Source organism: Sus scrofa, chromosome 15 (genome assembly GCF_054392235.1).
Source record: "Sus scrofa isolate SSC_HxYL_T2T_F1_AM1 chromosome 15, Sscrofa_HxYL_maternal_Yorkshire_Landrace_v2.0, whole genome shotgun sequence".
NCBI classification, from domain to species: Eukaryota; Metazoa; Chordata; class Mammalia; order Artiodactyla; family Suidae; genus Sus; species Sus scrofa.
The window spans coordinates 85,752,207-85,771,759 of NC_139397.1; the positions used below are offsets into that span (position 1 = coordinate 85,752,207).

The window sequence follows — 19,553 nt, forward strand, 5'->3', positions numbered from 1 at the left end:
TAAAACGGAGTTATATACTTCCTTAAAAATAAGCAGGAAAAACAATTTAAATACTGTACAATACTTTCATGGAAACTTTCAAAAGGCAAAATAGAGGTGAAAGTTAGGATATCGGGTTCCCTAAAAATGGTTAATAACAGCCTCCATTCCATTTATGGCTTCACCTCCATCTCAGCTGGTGACACTTAATGAAAGGTTTGCAGATCTGAACGCATATTAGAAACACCTAACAGCATTTTAAACCTCTCTCTGCCCTTATCCTCTCCCAGGTCAATTAAACTTAGAATAGGTAGGGGTGTGAGAGCTTGGATATTAGTTTTAAAGACACCTGGGTAATTACGTTGAAACCTCAGCAAAAGCATTCAACTTCTAAGTAGTCAATAAGTGAAAGAGTTCCCGTTGTGGCACAGCAGAAACAAATTCAACTAGAAACCATGAGGTTGCGGATTGGATCCCTGGTCTCTCTCAGTGGGTTAAGGATCTGGCGTTGCCGTGAGCTGTGGTATAGGCTGGCAGCTGTGGCTCCAATAAGACCCCTTGCCTGGGAATCACCATATGCCATAGGTGCAGCCTCAATAAATAAATGTTAGCTAACAAGAACTCAGTTTATACAATCAGCAAAATTTGAGAACCAATAACACATCCAAATAAAAGCTTAAGGCAGCTGCTTAATCATTTAATTTTTACTACCCTTCAATTAACTTCATAGCTCCAAAGCTACAAAAGAAATAGGCTTTTTCACCCTAACCATTCCTGAAAATTTATATTTTATATATCTGTTCCATCAAGCAAGAACACCAGTACTGATAGTTCTAAAGATAACGTATCCTGCGGACTCTAAAATTTCTCATACTGTGGTCAGGAAAAGATTAAAAGCAATTAATGCAATAAACTAGGCAACTAAAGTCCTTCAGATTTTGCCACTAATTTGCTCTGGGACTTCAGTAAAATCACTCAGTATCTGATCTCTGGATTCTTATAAGGAGTTGTACTACATTTCTTTAAAATGACCTGTTACAAATATGTAAAACTTGGAAAATTACATACAAAGGGATTCTTTAGAGCAGTAATATCCATAGTTAAGGCCTCATAGGCTATTAGAATAACAAATCATGGGGAGTTCCCGTCGTGGCGCAGTGGTTAACGAATCCGACTAGGAACCATGAGGTTGCGGGTTCGGTCCCTGCCCTTGCTCAGTGGGTTAATGATCCGGCGTTGCCGTGAGCTGTGGTGTAGGTGGCAGACGCGGCTCGGATCCCGCGTTGCTGTGGCTCTGGCGTAGGCCGGTGGCTACAGCTCCGATTCAACCCCTAGCCTGGGAACCTCCATATGCCGCGGGAGCGGCCCAAGAAATAGCAACAACAACAACAACAAAAAGACAAAAGACAAAAAAAAAAAAAAAAAAAAAAAAAAAAAAAAAGGCCCAAGAAATAGCAACAACAACAACAACAAAAAAAAAAAAAAAAAAAAAAAAAAAAAAAAAAAAAAAAAAAAGAATAACAAATCATGATTTAATTACTTTTAGGGTAGAGAATTTATTTTCCAGATATAACAATTTATTATAACATACTGATTGGGATTGCTCCCTGCCACCTCCCAAATTCACATATCTAGGATAATTTCTTCCCACAATTAAAACCTTTTTTAAAAAAATGTTTTGGGGTTTTCAGGGGAAAAAAAGGCAACACTGAATACTAAATATTCAACAGGTATTATATAATAGGCACTTGGGATATGCCCAGGAACAATACAAACAAATGAAAGAAGACAAAGAAGTAATTTTTAAAATGTTTATACCTTTCAGATATTTTTAACTTCTCTGAATAGAATAATCCAAAGCAAAATGATATAGTGAGGGGTTTTATTTTAGATGAGATGCAGAAGTATTCTTCCGGGTCTTTCTTTAGATTTGGAGATGGCAGGGCAAAACTCCTAAAAAGTATTTTCCTCATATTTGAGAAATCAGCTAAAGCAATTTTGTACATTTTTTTAAACAGAATTTCCATTTAACTTTTACATTCTCACAAGTAAAATCTGAAGTATCTTGCTACAGTGGTGCTTAACACTAGAAAGTTCTATTTCTTTCATCTCAGAGCCATCCGATCTCACCTACTTTACCCACAAATATTATTTGATTTCTGAACATCTAATCCATTTGCAAATCCACAAATTTAATACTATCTTTTTTGGGGGGTACCTGAGTACATTTCTGTATTCCTGCAGCTCCATTGAGAGGTCCACGCTTTAATGATTAATTTCTTCCTGACAATGTATTTCTTTCCTCATACATCCTAACGTGACAATATATGAAAGAATATATGATAATATTTAAATAAAAAAACTGGGGAAAGATTAGAAACAGAAGTCAACAGAAATATGACTATTTGCAAAGGGGAGAAGATAACTAATTGAAACAAAAAAATGAAAGAATTAATTCATACACTACATGTTTCCTCTACGTAAGCATTATACTAAATATCTTTTATATTAGTCATGTTGCTTTGAGACTTTTCCATGTTTCCTCTAGACAACTGCCAATGTTCAAATGGTCTCTGATGAATAAACATGCTGTGACTTGCTTCTAAGGAAACGCATGTCATGTTCCAGGGGAAAATGATTTCTCTACTCCTAAATGAGGAAAACTATACAACTCTCATTCATTAGTTACACAGTCGATTCTTCCTTAGCGTGTCTGTTCATATTCTCTTGGATGCTTTTCTGTGTTCAGAATAACTATCAGAAAAGAAATTGAGCTGGGGGGAGACACTTGAAGGAAAAAGTTACACTTCTACAAAAGGGCTTCCCACTTCACAAGCTCAACTAGCGCCTGTGTTAAACTTTCACTGTTTACCAAGACGAAGGTTATTTTCCGGTGCTCCCCATCTCTTGCAGAACTACCTGTTCTCGTTACTGTTTACCCAAAGACAGAGCAAGGTGATTATTAGCATATCTGGCAAGAAGACGTGCTCCATTTAATATTAACTCACCATGTGACAGCCCCTTCCCCTCCAACCTCTCTTAAACGTGTACGAATACAAAGAAAAGTATCGTGTTTGCAGTCTGACTCTGCGCTAGGCTTTGGCACCAGCAATTGGCTAGAGGCACACACACCCCCAATCCGAGGCGCGCAACCTGCCCGTCCCGGAACTGTCATGCGGACTGACAGCTGGCACACCTTCCTGTCGCCCTCCACCCGGTCGCCGAAGGCCCCTTTCCTACAGTCACCTTGACAGTGCTCACCTGCTGGGCCTCAGCCCTTGGCCAAGAAAACTTTTTTCCCCTTCCCAGGAGTTCACTTACAGGTATCCTCCGCCTCTCTCCCACAGCCCCAACAATGGGCCCTTTGTTACCATTTTGCTCCCGGACTTCTTACCCAATGCCTGGCATTCAGCTGCCCTTCAGCTACTCAGAGAAGCCCCGGTAGGAAAGCAATCAAAAACTACCCGAGCCCCGTCCCCGGGCGGCCTCCGAGGAAGCCTGGAGGAAGCCGCCTCGTTGGCCGCGTGTCCTACTGCGGGTGAATCAGGCCGCCGACTGGGTGGCGAGCTGCTAGCCAGGTAACTGGTTGGAGCCCGGGCAAACCTCGTCCTCTCCCTCCCGGGTCGGCCCTTGGAGACTCACCCTGCTGGGGCAGCCGGCTGAGGCGCCGCCAGGGCGTCCTGCGCGCTCGGAACTCCGCCGTCCATCGCCCTGCTGGGTGCTGCGCGGGCTCTGGCTCCGAGGCGGCGCGTCACTGCTGTAGTGGGAGAGGCCGGCGGGTCAGGGCGGGACGCACGCCTTCCCGAGGCCTGAGCAGGGTTGGCGGCGCGTCAAGAGCCCGCCCGAGTCGCCCGAGCCCTGGGTTAGACCGCCCGCCTCCCGGGTGCGCTTCCACCTGCGGGCCGGGCTCCCAGCCTGTGGGCGCGCCGCTGGGTCTAGCGGCCGGAGGGAGGCGGCGCAGTAGCCCCCGCCCCTGGGGTTACTGGGTAGCCATTCGGCGCCTCTCGGGGAGGGAGCGGAGCTGCCCGGGCTGGAAGGAGGAGGAACGGGACGAGGGGCGAGGCGCACAGGCACCGCCGTCGCCACGCCGGCAGTGCGATTCCGGGCCCCCTCGGCCAAGTTTGCACAAACAAAACGCCCTGGGGAAGCTTTTCACGAAGAAAAAGCTGGGAGGGCTCATTTCTCTTTTCCCACCCAGGGCTCCTACTTTCTTTTCAAAAGGAGACAGTAGCTCCCTGTTCTCTCCCACGGCTTCCTCTCCCACATGTCCCTCCTCTAGACCCGGCGCTCGCTTTCGGCTCTCCAGCCAGGGCTTGAGGAGAGAGCGGCTGCCTCTCCGAGGCTCAGTCCAGCGCGGACCGGACCGCAGCTTCGCATCCCCTACCTCACCGGCGGGTGCCGGCGCCGCCTGGCCTCTCCCCGGGCCGGCTCACTCACCCTGCCCCATTTCCCTGACCAGAGCCCGGGAGCCAGCAGCCGCCTCCGCCAGTCGGCCACTCAGAAGTGGCGACGGGGCTCGGCGGCATCGGAGTGAAACGAGCAGCGAGCCGGAGAGAGAAAAGTGTGGGGGGTGGGCGAGGACCGAGTGGTAATTTCCTTCCCCTGGGGCTTAAGGGCTTTGGGGTCCAGTTGGGGAAGCCGAACGGAAAGGAGGCTCCTGCGCAGTGTGTTCTCATTCCCACCGCTAGGGTGTCGCTTTGGGAAGCTTGGCCCGCCTGGGCCGGACAGGTGGGGAGGAAGGGAGGGTACCTGCCCCGCAAGGAGCCGAGGGGAGGATCCAGGAGCCGTGGAAGTGCCGGGAGAAACTCGAAGAACCGGGCCGGCAGCTTGCCCTCCCTTCCAGTCTCACCTTCCCCCATCCAGGGTGGGTTTTTTTTGCTTTGTTTTGTTTTTTTCCAACCTGACTTCTAAAGTTGCTCTTCTGTTAAAAGCATACCCGTGACACTGTGATTTTTCTACGCGGTGGCATGTTTAAGCTTGCCTTGTCTTCAGAGGCATATTTCTTTCTTTCTTTCTTTCTTTCTTTCTTTCTTTCTTTCTTTCTTTCTTTCTTTCTTTTTTTTATTTTTAAGCCTATAATAACTGTGACGTGAGGCCTGGACGTATATCTGGTGACAATCTATGAACTAAGATTCAAATGATAGGTTTTATTCACCTCGAAAGTTTTACAGGAAGAAATCAGACACAATTGTGTAACTGCACGTTTTCCCACGTGCAAGGCCTTTAGATGATCCTTTACACCTGACAAACAGGTATATTTGCATATCTTGTGTGCCAGTTGTTGTAAGGTGCAAGCCATTTTTGATTGGTCCAAAAGCTTACATTCAGGAATACAACTTGAAATTAGAAATTAACTTTACACTTTAAAACGGAAATACTTCAATAAACCAGTAGAGAGATTAGACGAAAGACCATCTTTTAGGAGGCTTCTGCTGCGCTGTTAAAAACAACCCATCTGTATTAACCACTTCACCCTATTGATAGAATAAAGTTTGGTAGGTGGGTTAAACTGATACTTAGAACCAACATTTGACTAAACCAAAGTTTGACTAAGGCTCTTTAAGTTATATCCACTGTGGCAACCCAGAGGATTGCTGAAACTAACATACTAAATACCCAATATGCCTTTTGTCTCTTATGGACCGTAATTACTATTTATTCCTTCCTATGCATAATATATTCCTTTCATTGTATTTCTACATATGAAAAGGGGAAAAAGTAGCTTATTTGGATTACAATATTGGAGTCATATCAGAAAAAGTTGCTGTTTAATATTTTACTTAATATATTAGTCAATTCAGTTAAATCCATCTGGATTTTAGTCTTCAAACAATTTCATGAACCAGTTATACCTCTAAATGACTAGCTTTTACAGTTGCTCACACAGACAATAATGTAAACATTGAGTAATAGTGAAACCTAAAGTCTATAAATTTCAGTCACCAAATGAAGATTAAACTTTAGTTTCAACCTTAATTTATGACATGCTAGTAATTTTATTGACTCCATTAGTCTAATCTGAAACATAAAATGTTACCATAACATTTCATAATTGCTGGAGGCTTTTTGAATGCTTACCAATTTTTCCTATCCTCCTCCTGGTTTTAGGTGTGGAAGAGGATTACACTCTCCACCCCACTGAAATTAGGTATGGTGATGTAACTGGTTTTGATAAGTAAATGTAAGCAGACACGAAATATTTCATTTCCTGGTAGAATTCCTTAAGGGCCAGTGCCTGACTTTCCATGCTCTCTTCCCTTGCTGCTGCAATCACAAAGATTTACATTAAGCTGGAGGTGTCATAGGACTGAAAGATCCTGGGATGCTGTACTATTACACTGGGCATAGCTGCCCTGGAGAGCCCCAGGATCTACAACAGAATTAGCATAAAGCAAGAAATAAACTTGTGTTGGGTTAAGCTACTAAAATACTGGAGTGGTTTGTTGTCCAGCATTTCTTAGCCTGCCTTAGTTTTGTTTTTGTTTTTGTTTTTCTTTTCTTTTCTTTTTTAGGGCCACACCTGTGGCATGTGGAAGTTCCCAGGCTAGGGGTCACATTGGAGTTGTAGCTGCTGGCCAACACCACAGTCACAGCAACACAGGATCCGGGCTGCGTCGAGGCCTACAACTGCAACTCATGGCAACACCAAATCTTTTAACCCACTGAGAGAGGACAGGGATCAAAAGCCCATCCTCATGGATAGAGTCAGATTCTTGACCCACTGAGAAGCAATGGGAACTCCTTTTAGTTGTAATTATATTTGATGACTTTCAGAATCTCTAATAGGCTAAGCTCAGAGTTCTCACATGGTAATTACTAAACTATTCCCCCCCCCACCCCTATTCTGATGGTTGCCCAGCTCATTAGCAACATAGTAATCAAGTTGCTATAAATCTTTGTACACAATAGTGAAAAACTGCCCCCTGCCCAGTCCTTCCCTCTTTGCTTAACTATTGCAAAATTGTCAACGTTTCCAAGATTCTGCTCAATTTCTGTCTGTTTGGAACTCTCCCTTGCCCACTCCATCCAATCATTTTTAATTTATGTGCTTAGGTGTTATTTCCTCTGGAGGACTTTCCATACTGCACTTGGAGAATTAGCTCTTCCCTCTCTTATCCCCCTTAGAAGTCTATGAGGTGAGGCCAGGCCTCAAGACACTTTGTTTCATTTATTCATTACACAATAACAGTGTTGGAGGGTTTAAGGGACTGCCTCTTATCCTTTATGTCCCTAAAGCATAGCCTAGAACACAAGAAGCTCTCTGCACATATTTGCGGAAGGAATTAAGCAGTGAGGGAATCCTTAAGGACTCCACTCTTCAGGGAACTTAAGAGGCAAGTGGGACCTCACGTCAGGGAAGTCTTTTTCAATCCAAAGGGGGCAGTTAACCATTTAAAATGGAACAGATAAGAGGTGAATTTGTCCTACCAAGGAGAGATTTATTCTCTACATGGTTACCTGATGGAGTTAGTTTCAAAATCACCAAGTAAAGGAGTTCCTATCGTGGTGTAGTGGTTAACGAATCCGACTAGGAACTATGAGGTTGAGGGTTCAATCCCTGCCCTTGCTCAATGGGTTAAGGATCTAGCGTTGCCATGAGCTGTGGTGCAGGTGGCAGACGTGGCTTGGATCCCGAGTTACTGTGGCTCTGGCATAGGCCAGTGGCTATCCAATTAGACCCCTAGCCTGGGAACCTCCATATACCTCGGGAGCGGCTCAAGAAAAGGCAAAAAATAAAAACAAAAAACACCAAGTAGAGAGGTCTATCTAGCTATACATTTCTTTGCATGACAATCTAGGTTTCAGATTTCTATTGGAGAATATTAAAAGGGAAAGCAGTTTACACACCTAAATATATAAGCACTTATATAAAAAGAAACATACATTGGTTCAAGTGGGAATGCAAAATTTGTTAGAATATGAAATTGGGGTATGTCTAAATATTTTTGTAAACTGTTTGGAACACTGAAAACCTTTTAAATACCTAAATATCCTTTTGTTCAAGTATAAGTGCCACAGAAAAGGTTTATTATTTAAAATGGAAAAAAATCACATTTCTAAAAATTAAAAGTATAGAAAAATGTTCTTTCTGGTAAATTTCAATTAGCTTTTAACTCATCAGATTTTATATCTTGAAACTTGGATAATCACTGAACATTTTCTTACAATAGACTTCCCAAGTAGATTATATATTATGCATTCATGAATTAAATTTTATTTTGATAAGGGGAATATTTATTGCATGTCTTCAATACCAAGCATTGTGCTAAGGAAACAAAGATAGCAAAGATACTGCCTCTACCCTGAAGGGGCTCAGACCACTGGAATCAATAGTAATTTTGTGGTATTCAAGAAAGTGAAATTAAAGGAAACTGGTCAATAATCAGTGTAGGATCCTCTATCTCTCTTTCAAAAGATAAAGTCAAATGTATCTTCAATTCAAATGATCAAAAGAAGAAATGCCTGTTTAATAAGCTATGTCTTTTATAAATGGCACTATATTTCTATATCATCATATACATTTCTAGGCAGACTCTCTTATTAACATGCACACATTCCAGGATAAAAGTGAGCCCTAAAGAAACATGCATGGGCATGCAGACATGTAAAATATTTAGTACAATGGGCATGCAGGGGGCCGAGGTTTCAGTGCCCATCTAAATTCTAAGACACTGATTCTGATATGTCGGCACCAAGTTGTCTAAAATCCACTTTCTTCTTTCCTCTTTAAGTTGTTTGTCAAAATGAATTTCTTTTTCTGGATTATATAATCTGTTACTGGTTGGCAGTAGGTTTCTTACTCATTGGAAGAGAATAAGCCCTTTTATAACATTAAAGTTTCAGCACTGTGAAAAATACCCTTGTGACTTAAAACACTATTCAAATAATGGATATTTCCTCTCAAAAAAAATAAATAAATAAAGACTAAGGATGAAAAACCAATTTAAATTATATCTATTTGATATAACAATTAACAAAATTGTGGTGTTTATTTAGCATTTTAATACTGCCTATTAAATTGTAACTATAACTGGGAGCTACATTTCTCCCTTTCTAAGTCTTAAAGAGCTTGGTAAACTCTTAATTGCTTATCAGTTTCTGAGTATCAAAATGTACAACTTTGAGCCAGGCAGCCACTGACTCTGGCTTTCCGGGCATAAATCTAAGATGCCTCAGCATACTTCCTTCTTGAAGAGCTTGCCTTTTCTCTTGGAAGGCTGAGCATGGGTGTGGTTAACTAAGTACCACCGTGGTTAAGAGCTCAGGCTCTGGAGATAGGTAGATTTGAGTTCACATCCCTGGCTTGGCAACTTACTATCTGGGTGACATTAACGTTCCTAGCAAAGAAAAACCACCAGTGAAGATAAAATAAGTGTCCAGTGAAGGTAATGGAGACCCTTTTCTTTCTTTCTTTCTTTTTCTTTCTTTCTTTCTTTCTTTCTTTCTTTCTTTCTTTTCTTTCTTTCTTTCTCCCCTTTGTCTTTTTAAGGCCACATCCATGGCATGTGGAAGTTCCCAGGCTAGGGGTCAAATAGGAGCTGTAGCTGTCAGCCTACACCACAGACACAGCAACGCCAGATCCAAGTCACATCTTCAACCTACATGAGAACTCATGGCAATGCCAGATCCTTAAAGATCCTTAACCTACTGAGCAAGGGCTGGGATCAAACCCACATCCTCATGGATACTAGTCAGGTTCTTTACCACTGAGCCACAATGGGAACTCCTGGAGACCCTTTTCTTAAATAATGTTACAAATGGGAGCCACCTGTGTCTTGGTTATGGCTTCGTTTTTGAGGCAGAAATCTTTTTCTCCTGAGAGTTCTGGCTCCTTGTGCTTATCATATTCTTGGTCAAAAAATTCAACTAGGGAATCTTCAATTATGTTATCTATAAATATTCTATGATCTTAGAGTTCTTTTTGTCTCTATGTAGAATAATCAAGATCATTGTGTTGAAAACTATCAGATATTTATGTGTGAATGATTAAGAACAAGACTTCTCATTGTAACGCCTTGCAAAATGCTTTCATTTATTGAGTATGCGTTGAGCCCTTCAAAATTTGCAGAGATAGACACCACATCTCTACTTTACTATTCTGGGAACTAAAGCAAATGACTTGCCCAAAGCTACTATATGAGTGAAGAGACAAAACTAGGTTCAAAAGTCACTTCTTCCGGTTTCTATTTTGTATTTTGTTTTTTTTTTTTTTTTTTTTTTTTTTTTTTGTCTTTTTAGGGCCACACTGACAGCATATGGAGCTTCCCAGGTTAAGGGTCGGATGGGAGCTGTAGCTGCAGTCCTCCGCCACAGCCACAGCAACGCCAGATCCAAGCTCTGTCTGTGATGTACACCACAGCTCACCACAATGCTGGATTCTTAACCCACTTAGTAAGGCCAGGGATCGAACCTGTGTCCTCATGGATGCTAGCTAGATTTGTTTCCACTGAGCCATGATGGGAACTCCTCTATTTTGTAATTTTTAAAGTGACACTACAGGAGTTCCCGTGGTGGCACAGTGGTTAACGAATCCGACTAGGCACCATGAGGTTGCGGGTTCGGTCCCTGCCCTTGCTCAGTGGGTTAACGATCCGGCGTTGCCATGAGCTGTGGTGTAGGTTGCAGACGCAGCTCGGATCCTGCCTTGCTGTGGCTCTGGCGTAGGCCGGCAGCTACAGCTCTGATTTGACCCCTAGCCTGGGAACCTCCATATGCCACGGGAGTGGCCCAAGAAATAGCAAAAAGACAAAAAAAATAAAAAATAAAAAATAAAAAAAAATAAAGTGACACTACAGCTATCTTGCTACAAGGATAGCACCTTAAGAAAAAAAAAAGTTATTCAACAGCGAATTAATGCTACTATGTAAACATTATGCTGAATATCTTCTCCCATCTCTGAACTCTAGGTCAGCTTTAAAGGTACTGGTTACCTAACCCTGCCTTGTCCCAAAGGACCCCTTTTAGTCTGGAGAGACTTTGAGATTGTGGATGTTTCCAGTTTTAGCCAAAGAATATGAAGGTCTGGAAGGCAGAACACAAAAATTCAAGGATGATCAGAAATTCAGATGCATTCTGGAGTGAGGTACCCTTGACCAATGAAGAACAAAGTTGCTTAAAATGTAAAATCTTGTTATTAATAATGCATGCTCTACTGTGAGATCACAGTATTCTTATCAAGAACCATCCTCTGAAAGATTTTCAGCTAAATTAATTATACTGCATATTTTCTTATGTTTACAAAAAATAAAAATTTATCTGGGAACATGAAAGTCAGACAAGGAAAATAATCACAAAATGTATATTTAGGATACTGATAGTGTGGCAGAAAGCACACACTACCAAAAGTCCATCTCATGTATAGAAATTACTGTGTCTAGCACATATCAGGGATTTAAAAACATTTTTTGAACATTAATTATTGCCTATTTTAGCTCTTACACCCTGGTGACTATAGCAGAAGTGGAAAAATATGGTAGGGAAACAGAAAAGGATGGGATTATAAACTAATTAGATACAGGTGAGTATGTCAACTTTGTCTTTTTTTTTTTAGGCTTACTTAGTAGATGGAAAAAATAATGCCTATTTCATTAACAGACCTAGTAGAATGTCTAACATACAGAGGACATGCTGCAGCAGATCTGGCCATACTAGCCTAAGTCTACAACCAAAAATGGAACTAGAAAGAACTTTGCAGGTCACCTTTGATTGAAATATTTTTTCCTGGGCTTACAGTATTTATCACACATCACAAGACAAGTAGAGAGCAAATTAGATTACTTGAGTAAAGTTATTTTCCTATTTGGTATGTTTTATATGATTACATATTTATAGGAGCTACTGTGTAAATTTCAGGGATAATAATATGTATTCTCTAGATCTTTACAGTTTTCTGTTGTAATATGGTGGATGGCTTTGGTCAGAAAGGCACAAATATTCTCATACAGAGATCTGGGAATGCTCTAAATAACTATGAAGTTACTTTTGGAATAAAAACATAAAAATGGGATTAAGATGTTCTTTCTGAGGATGCTAATGAAAATGACATACAACCATATCAGTTTTAACCTCTTAATTCCCTGATTACATAGGGACCTTTTACTTGGTGTTACTAAAACATAGTTTTATACCGGCAAATGTAAGCCTACATTTCTCTCTATATATTTTGATTTGGATTAAGTGTTGCCTCATAACTCCAGCATGATTCTTGTGCATGTTATAAATTTTGCAATCTGTCAATGATATAGAACAAGTTGAGTTATTGCTAATACTATTTCAACACCCAAGAGCTTCATTCCAATTCTTTCTGAATTATCTCAGCTTTCTTCCCCCACAATGTTAGAAGAAGTTGAGGAATTTAAGAATTTAACATGGTAATGGTAGTTTTGGAATACAATCTTTCCATATAAACTTTAAGTCAATTCAGTGAAACTAGTTATTTTATAATTATCATAGTTTTATTGGTGGGAGTTCATAATTCCATATCTGAAGGAAAATTTGGAAAATAATTTTGTAATTTTTAGTTTGATCATCAAAGATGGTAATAAATTAATATGATACTTTATGTTGCAAGGTTTAAATTGTGAATAAATTTTTTTTAAGTCTGACTGTAATAGATACAGATTATACAATGTTAACTCTGAGAAAGACTTTAGGGATTGTCCACTCAAACCATCAATTATATTTATTAGAAACAGACATAAATAGGGTTACCAGATTTAATAAAAACAAATGCAAGATGCCAGGTTAAGTTTGACTTTCAGGTAAACAATGATTTTGGTATAAGTATGTCCTATGTAAATTTTAATTATACTAAATAAATATTTATTACCATTTGCAATTCAAATTTAACTCTGTGCCCTATATTTTATCCAACAACCCTACCCAGAGAGGTATCATAATTCTTTTCAAAGGGTATGCAGTTAACTATACACTGATGAGGAATAGAATCTAAATAATTAAGGAGTTTACAGAAAACTCTTACAAAGTACTAAGTTTTTAGCAGAATGTTTTAGAAAACAAAATAACCATATACCCTAACCATAATTTTATAAGAAACTAAAAATCATCATTTGAAATGGAAACCTTTGAATCTGTTGACTCTAGTTATTGAATTACTTCATTCTCTTAGAATTTGAAAAGTGCTCACATTGAAAATCAGTGTTTCTTTTTTATTTTTGCTAAGACATGTTAACCAGAGCTGAATAGCAGTTATTCCTCTATGCATGTTTTCTGAATACATCTAGTCAGGATTAATTTTTAAGTGTCATGAAATCTTAGCTCTGAACAATTAAGAATTAGAATGTTAGTACCATTTTATAGCTCTGTCCTGATCTAAATTGATGTTTTAGATGATCACTTATATTTTTCTCATCACAAGCTACCTTTATTCATTTTTGTGTGTAACATAAATTCAATGCTTGGTTTTTTTGTTTTTTGGTTTTTTTTCTTTTTCTTTTTTGCCTTTTTAGGGCCTCACCCATGGTATATGGAAGTTCCCAGGCTAAGGGTTGAATTGGAGCTGTAGCGGCTGGCCCATGCCACAGCCACAGCAATGCCAGATCCAAACTGCTTCTACATACACCACAGCTCAAGGCAATGTCAAGTCCTTTGGCCCACTGAGCAAGGCCAGGGATCGAATCTGTGTCCTCATGGATGCCAGCCAGGTTCATTACCTCTGAGCCACAATGGGAACTCCAACAAATCCAAGGCTTAAATAGCACTGAGGAGTTGGTACACTAAACATCTTCAGTTACAGAGGGGTAGACAGGCATGCTACATGGAGGCTTCCTGGAAACTGAGGCAGGGCTCTTGAGTTGCCCCACTTAGTGAGGGCATGTGCCCCAAAGTTCTTACTAAGGCTTTTCTATTTCTCATTGAGTAAATTTACCCTTTTCATGTAAATTTATAATTTAATCATCTCACATAAGTTTTCACAATTATGAACATAAAGTTTATAATATCCTATTTGTTTAGACTTTTTAAAAAGCTGTAATTAAGTCTCATACCAAAGATGTTTATTTATATGTTCTCTCTTTTATTCTTGTTAATCTTGCCAGAGCTATGTCAATTTTATAAAACTTTTGAAATAAGCAATTTTTGGTTTTGTTGATATCCTGAATGTTTATTTCCATTTTTTCCCCAAGATGTTTAAATGCAGTGCTTTGCTTTGTGAAGTATTTACTGGGAAAAGGTCAAATTGGGGTTAGAAGTTAATTTATCAGGCGGGTTATAAAGCTGATACTTATACCGAGCGGGAAGTTGGATCAAAATTTTAGATACCCTCCAAATATAAAAATCCTTTTTTTTTTCCTTTGTATGGTTGCATATGTGGTATATGGAAATTCCTGGGCCAGAGTTCAGATTGGATGCAGCCTACACCAGATCCTTAAGCCACTGAGTGAGTCCAGGGATGAGCCTGCATCCTCAGAGAGACAAGGTGAGGTCCTTAACCTGCTGAGCCACAATGCGAACTCCCAAATCTAAGAATCTTTGTTTTTGAGAGCAATTAGAAAGAGTTGTAATTGTAGCTAACTCCAAATTATAATTTTCTTTTATAAAAGTACTCCTTAGAAATATGAAAAAAAAGAAAACATGGTAAAAAAATAAAAGATCTTGTATAGAACAACATAGGGTTTATGCGGGGAGGGAAGGAGCAATATAGGAGTAGAGGAGTGAGAGGTACAAACTGTTACGTATAAAATAAGCTACACGGGGAATATAGCCAATATTTTATAATAACTATAAATGGAGTATAATATTTAAAAATTGTAAATCATTTTGTTGTACACTTATAACATGATGTACAGCAACTATACTTCAATAAAAATAAATAAAATAAAATAAATTATAAAATATCTTAAAATTCTATAAAAGAGACTGCATTAAGAATGCAAATACGGGAGTTCCCCTCATGGCGCAGTGGTTAACGAATCCGACTAGGAACCATGAGGTTGCGGGTTCGGTCCCTGCCCTTGCTCAGTGGGTTAACGATCCGGCGTTGCCGTGAGCTGTGGTGTAGGTTGCAGACGCGGCTCGGATCCCACGTTGCTGTGCCTCTGGCGTAGGCCGGTGGCTACAGCTCCGATTCGACCCCTAGCCTGGGAACCTCCATATGCCGCGGGAGCGGCCCAAGAAATAGCAACAACAACAACAACAAAAGACAAAAGACAAAAAGACAAAAAAAAAAAAAAAAAAGAATGCAAATACGGGGCTCAGATCTGGCATTGCTGTGGCTGTGGCATAGACTGGCAGCTACAGCTTCGATTCGACCCTTAGCCTAGAAACCTCCATATGCCTCAGCTGCAGCCCTAAAAAGACAAAAGACAAAAAAAAAAAAAAAAAAAAAAGTGCAAATACAGCAGTTCCCCTCGTGGCTCAGTGGTTAATGAATCCGACTAGGAACCATGAGGTTTCGGGTTCAATCCCTGGCCTTGCTCAGTGGGTTAAGGATCCGGCATTGCTGTGAGCTATGGTGTGGCTCGGATCCTGCATTGCTGTGGCTCTGGCACAGGCTGGCAGCTATAGCTCCGATTAGACCCCTAGTCTGGGAACCTCCATATACTGCAGGAGCGGCCCTAGAAAAGGCAAAAAGACAAAAAAAAAAAAAAAAAAAAAAAAGAATGCAAATACAACACATGGTACCTTTTAGCATACCATAAAGAAAGAAAATCTAATGCTAATATTATAATAATCGTATATTTGGTATTTGTTATATTTACTTGCAAAGCGGTAGAGGGCTCTATATATTTAAAAGATGTAATTAATTCTTGCAACATGTTTATCAGGCAATGAGAAGGCATAATTAATCATCATTAAAGATGAACAAAATATAGCTCAAATTTATTGTAGGATTGCCCCAAGGAAACACAAATCAGTGGAAGAGTAGTATTCGAGTCTCCTAATTTCAGTAAAGAACATGATACATTAGCTTTCCTTAATACCAGGAACAATTTTTATTTTAATTAATTTATTTATTTTTCTTTTTAGGGCTGCACCTACAGCACATGGAAGTTCCCAGGCTAGCGGTCCAATCAGAGGTGCAGCTGCCAGCCTACACCACAGTCAGCAAGTTGGATTCTGAGCCGCATCTGTGACCTATACTACAGCTCACAGCAATGCCAGATCCTTAACCCACTGAGAGAGGCCAGGGATCGAACCTGCATTCTCATGGATACTAGTTGAGTTCCTGCCACTGAGCCACAATGAGAAATCCAGGAACAATTTTTATTTATTTATTTATTTATTTATTTATTTATCTTTTTGCCATTTCTTGGGCTGCTCCCGCGGCATATGGAGATTCCCAGGCTAGGGGTTGAATTGGAGCTGTAGCCGCCAGCCTACTCCAGAGCCACAGCAATGCAGGATCTGAGCCGCATCTGCAACCTACAGCACAGCTCATGGCAACGCCAGATCCTTAACCCACTGAGCAAGGCCGGTATTGAACCCACAACCTCATGGTTCCTAGTCGGATTTGTTAACCATTGTGCCACAGCAGGAACTCCAGGAACAATTTTTAAATTACTTAAGGAATATAACATTATTTTTAGGCATTCCCTGGTGGCTCAGTGGGTTAAGGATCCAGTGCTGCCACTGCTGTGGCTCGGGTCACTGCTGTGGTGTTGGTTTAATTCCTGGCCCAGGAACCTCGACATGCCACAGATATGGTCAAAAACAGACAGACAAAAATACCCAGGTGAACAGTGAATGGAAATATTTGCAGAGTCTGGTAAATATTTTTATGTTATTGGTAATATACACTTATTATTTAGTATTATGTATTTATCCAATTTATACATTTCATGTTATTTATAAATTTAATTATTATAATATTACATATTTACTATTTAACATTATACAATTATTTACTTACATTTACTTACATTTTTTATTTACCATTTTTATGTGTTAAATGAAAATATATTAAAGCAAATTAATATCCAGACCTAAATAATATATACTATGTAATATTTGATAAATGCCTACTATAATTATTTATATCAATAAGTAATATCAAAATTCATATACAGACTTGACAAAAATCCTGAAGGACTTCTTTTAGTCTAATCCCCATTTTCACTGCTCTCCAAGAGTTTAAGATTTCATGCCCAAACCCCTAGCTTAAGGGATAGAACCAGTATTTAATTTCAAAATGTTCTACCACTAATTATATTATTAAAATCCTGCTTTAAGCTAGAGGTTAAAAGTACATAGAAAAGGCTGAATTATGGATTTCAGTAATTCTGTGACATTTCTAGGATTTGGTCTTTTTCAATGGCAGAGGATTTTACACTGGCTGAGCAGCATAATCACTTGGTATACATGTTACAAATATTGATTCCTAGTCTTCCCATCCTCTACCCCCCTGCCCTTCCAGCCCAAGTATAAAGTACAGCTCAAAATATGAGAACCTTGTAGGTAAGCCAGTAAAACAAAAAATTGCCCCTCATTTGTCTCTACTGAGAAAAAAATGGAGGGAGGGGGTATACTGAGTAATTATGAGATTCTTGACTGTACATAGAAATTCTCAAGGTACTCAGTATCCCCAGGGCTTGGCACAGTTTGGTGTGCCCAAGGACCATCATACACTAATTGAATTGATAAAGTGAAAAAAAAAAAAAAGAATAAAACAAGATTCCTGCCTTCTAGCAGTGTGTTGCCTTTTCTGGGTGGAGTTAAATGTATACACTTAAAATGACAGCAATACACATATATCCCTACCTGCAAACAGGTGGCTCAGAAACCAGGTGCTCTAGAAGTTCTGAGTTGGAAGAAATCTGTGGAAGCCTTTGCTGAAGAGAGAGGCCTGGATAAATGTAAATTTAGATAGATAAAACACAGATGCAGGAGTATTCCTCACTGTGAAAACAGGTTGGCCTAATGTGTAGTGATTGGAATAAACTCAGTTTGAGAGCCATTGTGGGCCCATTCTAGAAGGGCATTTGTTGTTAGAGAACTGAAAAAAAATGTTGTCAAAACTAAAAGAGAACTTTGAATTCAATGATGGGATGTATATATATCACATAAAAGGCCAAGTTCCTTTGATGAGTGATACTTTTAAGAAAGTGTTAACAGCCAGTATTCAGAGATAGTCTTGATAGTTTTACACATATCCAAGAGAGGACAAAGGAAAATTGCCAGGTTCCCAAGGCAGGCATTTGGGAGGGAGTATAATAATGTTGCCCTTTTAGTCTGTGTACACTAATGGTGAGACAAAATTCAGAATTTTTTCTCATTTCTGGACTTCCCTGGTGGCCTACAGCATAGCTATCCAGGCATTGTCACTGCTACAGCTCTGGTTTGATCCCTGGCCCTGGAAATTCCTCATATTGTGGGTGTGGCCAACAAATTTAAAAAAAATGAATTTTCATTGCTATATAAGTCTTGGTTGAAATGAAAAGAAAGTACTCTTTAGAGTGCCTTAAAATAGAAAATGATATTCTCCATAATGTTTTTGAATTTCACACACTCTAGGTCTTTCCTTACCTCAATGTCTCTGCCACTGTTAACATTCACCCTTTTACTTCTCATCTCTGGATCATCATTGACTGCTACCTAAGTAAACTACTCCATAAGATGACCCTCTGAAGGTACAAATTCACATTTTCTTTACCACAACATATTAAAAACTAGCTATGTAGACTCTACAAAGATTTTTCTCGCTTGAAATTGAGATGAACTTGAAGTTAAGAGAGGCAGTAGCCTGCACATATTAGTTTCTGACCCAGGTTATACAATGATTCCTAGGGTGGAAAGTTTTAAGGAAAGAAAGCAAAGCCGTCTTCATAAAAGTCTTATTTCTTAGCTAGCATGGTCTTAACATATTTAAAAACCTGGAAAAAAAATAATGGAGAATTTTCACTTAAGACAATTCTATTTCAGTTTAACTAATTTTATATGTCACAGCTGTGCCTCTATTAAAGAACTCAGACTTGCCTCCTTGGCCAGCTATGTGCTCAGTGATGTGGCTGCACTCAGAGAACTCCGGTTCTGCACTTGAAAGAGTTGCTTGTCGAAACATTCAGCTCTGATGCAACCCTGAACAATACAAGTGCATAATAAAGTGTAATAGATAGTGCTGCCAGCACCAGGGAGAATATCTCTAAACTCTAAAGAGTATTTAAATCTTCTAAATTGGCTTCTTTGCAGTCATTTTTTAAGCACTCTTTTGGATTTCTTCAAACAAACGATCTCAAGTCTTCTACAGAGATGCCAAGAAAACAATAGCAACTAATCACCATATATTTAAGACAGCAGGTTCCCAGCACTATTTTAAGCACTTTGTAGATGTTATTTAAGAGCTGTAAAAACACAGTGTAGTTAACATTATTACCTTCTTTTTATTGATGAGAAAACTCATGGTCATCTTTGCAAAAAGCACTTCACAATACAGTCTAATAGTGTAAAAAGGATGAGCCACTAGTATCTTTTTCACGAATGTAACGTTGGTAGCACAGCACTATAACAGGCTCTTATTAGAAGATGCTATTTATTTTCTATATAAATAGCAATACTGACTCACAGCTTTTCACATCCAAGAAAAGAAGACCATGGCCCATAACAGACAAATAAAGGAC

The 19,553-nt window shown here is 39.6% G+C and overlaps 1 protein-coding gene across 13 annotated transcripts in view; it reads right to left on the reverse strand.

Moving 5' to 3' along the window:
* COBLL1 (cordon-bleu WH2 repeat protein like 1) overlaps positions 1-4,876 on the reverse strand; it is a 154,916-nt gene extending 150,040 nt beyond the window's left edge. For 6 of the 13 annotated variants that reach the window (XR_014829465.1, XR_014829464.1, XR_014829463.1 and 3 more), the window contains exons 1-2: positions 4,417-4,606; positions 3,622-3,736 (exon numbers count right to left, since the gene is read on the reverse strand). Coding sequence is in view for 8 of the 13 variants with exons in the window: in XM_021075421.2 (XP_020931080.1) it covers positions 3,622-3,736; positions 4,417-4,426 (125 nt within the window). In the remaining 5 variants the exon portion in view is untranslated. Of the gene's footprint in view, positions 1-3,621; positions 3,737-4,186 lie in introns of those variants that run through there. The other 7 variants (XM_021075411.2, XM_084999257.1, XM_021075409.2 and 4 more) reach the window with 3 other exon arrangements.
* Positions 4,877-19,553: the final 14,677 nt, after the last annotated feature.